The sequence below is a fragment of the Lottia gigantea genome, assembly GCF_000327385.1.
Source record: "Lottia gigantea unplaced genomic scaffold LOTGIsca_1520, whole genome shotgun sequence".
In the NCBI taxonomy this organism is placed as follows: Eukaryota; Metazoa; Mollusca; class Gastropoda; family Lottiidae; genus Lottia; species Lottia gigantea.
In genome coordinates, this window is record NW_008707829.1 from 4,062 (window position 1) to 7,167 (window position 3,106).

At 30.7% G+C, this 3,106-nt stretch overlaps 2 protein-coding genes across 2 annotated transcripts in view; both read left to right on the top strand.

The window, feature by feature from the left end:
* Positions 1–2,100, top strand: part of LOTGIDRAFT_176475 (hypothetical protein) — a gene marked incomplete at both ends in the record, with an annotated part of 3,450 nt that extends 1,350 nt beyond the window's left edge. The window contains one exon of the mRNA XM_009050697.1: positions 1,415–2,100. Coding sequence (XP_009048945.1) covers positions 1,415–2,100 — 686 coding nt within the window. The remainder of the gene's footprint in view (positions 1–1,414) is intronic.
* Positions 2,101–2,745: 645 nt separating this feature from the next.
* LOTGIDRAFT_176476 (hypothetical protein) overlaps positions 2,746–3,106 on the top strand; it is a gene marked incomplete at both ends in the record, with an annotated part of 4,850 nt that continues 4,489 nt past the window's right edge. Inside the window, one exon of the mRNA XM_009050698.1 lies at positions 2,746–3,040. Within this exon, the coding sequence (XP_009048946.1) occupies positions 2,746–3,040 (295 nt within the window). The remainder of the gene's footprint in view (positions 3,041–3,106) is intronic.

The window sequence follows — 3,106 nt, forward strand, 5'->3', positions numbered from 1 at the left end:
TCAGTATTTTAGTTAAGTAATATCTTATAATACTTGAGTTACAGTCAATAATTTAGCTAAGTAATATTCTATAGTACTTGAGTTGCACCCAATATTTTAGGTAAGTTATATTCTATAATACTTGAGTTACACCCAATATTTTAGTTAAGTTATACTTTATAATACTTGAGTTGCACCCAATATTTTAGGTAAGTTATATTCTATAATACTTGAGTTACAGCCAATATTTTAGGTAAGTAATATTCTATAATACTTGAGTTACAGTCAATATTTTAGCTTAGTAATATTCTATAATACTTGAGTTACAGCCAATATTTTAGGTAAGTTATATTCTATAATACTTGAGTTACAGCCAATATTTTAGGTAAGTATTATTCTATAATACTTGAGTTACAGTAAATAGTTTAGGTAAGTTATATTCTATAATACTTGAGTTACAGTAAATATTTTTGCTAAGTAAAATTCTATAATACTTGATTTACAGTCAATATTTCAGCTAATTAATATTCTATAATACTTGATTTACAGTCAATATTTTGAGCTAAGTAATATTCTATAATACTTGAGTTACAACCAATATTTTAGTTAAGTAATATTCTACAATAATTGAGTAACAGCCTATATTTTAGCTAAGTAATATTCTATAATACTTGAGTTACAGTCAATATTTTTGAGCTAAGTAATATTTTATAATACTTGAGTTACAGCTAATATTTTAGGTAAGTTATATTCTATAAAACTTGAGTTACAGCTAATATTTTAGGTAAGTAATATTCTATAAAACTTGAGTTACAGCTAATATTTTAGCTAAGTAATATTCTATAATACTTGAGTTACAATCAATATTTTGGCTAAGTAATATTCTATAATACTTAAGTTACAATCAATATTTTGGCTAAGTAATAGTCAATCATACTTGAGTTACAGTCAATATTTTAGCTAAGTAATATTCTATAATATTTGAGTTACAGTCAATATTTTAGCTAAGTAGTATTCTATAATACTTGAGTTACAGTCAATATTTTTGCTAAGTAGTATTCTATAATACTTGAGTTACAATCAATATTTTAGCTATATAGTATTCTATAATACTTGAGTTACAGTCAATATTTTAGCTAAGTAATATTCTATAGTACTTGAGTTACAGTCAATATTTTAGCTAAGTAATATTATATAATACTTGAGTTACAGTCAATATTTTAGCTAAGTAATATTCTATAATGCTTGAGTTACAGTCAGTATTTTAGCTAAGTAATATTCTATAATACTTGAGTTACAATCAATATTTTGGCTAAGTAATATTCTATAGTACTTGAGTTACAGTCAATGTTTTGGCTAAGTAATATTCTATCATACTTTTGAGTTAAGGCCACGATTCTTGACATTTTAGTACATGTATGTTTTTATTTTTCAGCTAGTTTTGAAAACCCAATAAAGAAATGTGGTATTGAAACTTTGTTGTTTTACCAAAAGATGTTCCACATTGATGACGTTGACGATGATGATGTAGTAGAATATGACGATTTAGTCTCTGAAATTCAAAGATCTGATTCTAATAATGATGGTATTTGGACGTATGAAGAAGCACTGACAGACGTCGACTATGAAAACGTCACGGAAGAGCACTTTCAGTCATATGACCACAACGGAGACGGTCATATTTCAATTCAAGATGCCCGGCTCGTCTTCGAGTTACTACCAGGAACTGGAAATGACCTTAATTTGGAGGATTTCCTAATTATCCAAGCTACACTAGAAGACAAATCACAGGGACCAGAAATAGATATTAAAGCCTTTGTCCATGCCGTGAAAGATTTTAGAATCATCGATATGGATGACGATTTCATTTTGACGAGGAAGGAATTTAGAATGAGATTCAAAAGCGCTGATAGGAATAAAGACGGGCAGTTGACGAGATCAGAAATAAGAAATCTTTTTCCAATGAGAAGCACCCCTCCACCAAATATCTGTGGAAATTGGAATGTCGGCTGCTCACAAGATGACGCCATGGCGTTATTTGATTCAGCAGATACGGAAAACAGGTCGCAACTTTCTATTGATGAATATATTCGACATTTCGGTCCCTTGGTTAAAATTTAAGATGGTATATACAGTCAAGTAACCTAATTTCGTGGAAACCTATTATTCGTGGATTTCCGGAAAGGATTAATACTTTACATGAGCGACCTTGCGCGACCTCCGCATTAGTTTGTATTGATGAATATATTCGACATTTCGGTCCCTTGGTTAAAATTTAAGATGGTATATATAGAATCCAATTGTGTTTGACCAAACATTATGAAATAAAATACTTTCATTGAATCTTTCAAATCATTTCCTTCAAACGTATTTTAAACCATAAAAAAGAATAGATTCGACCATTGTTATCTGATATTATTCTGGTCTCACATTAAGGCGAATATTCTTGCCAATATGAATATTTGAATTTCGCTGTGAATTAGCCCAAAAATTGCGATTGGATAGTGAATATTTTCACCTCGGTCACCAGTCGATGAATTGATGAAATTTACTTGAAAAAATCGAAAAATGTTTCATAAGAGTAATTGACTTTGTTCGTGAAAACATCTTTCAAATTTTAGCTTTAACACTAAATACGTCGGCGAAACCCAGAACGCGTTGCGAACTCGATTTAGCGGCCATCGCTTTGATATAATTCATAGCAAAAATAGACCAATTTCTCACCATTTTAATTTACCTGACCATTCCATTGAAGACCTACTTATCATGCCTATTGAATCAATTCCTGACTCTGATCTTATCAAACCAAAAACCAAACGATTACAGAGAGAAAGCTACTGGATGGACCAACTCCAAACAGTGGCTCCAAATGGACTTAACATCCAGCATGATAATCAAATGATTCCATTTGTTGCCACCTTTAATCATACAGCTGCCAAAACCTCACCCATCGTCAAACAGTATTACAGTGAATTACAGAACAGATTTCCGAATGTATATACCAAACGACTTGTAATTGCCTATAAGCGCAATAAAAACCTTAGTAATTTTCTGGTCCGTGGTAGACTCGATCCCATTGAATCCAATAATACTTTACCCCCTCTCTATTTTCTAGCTCATTAAGTAT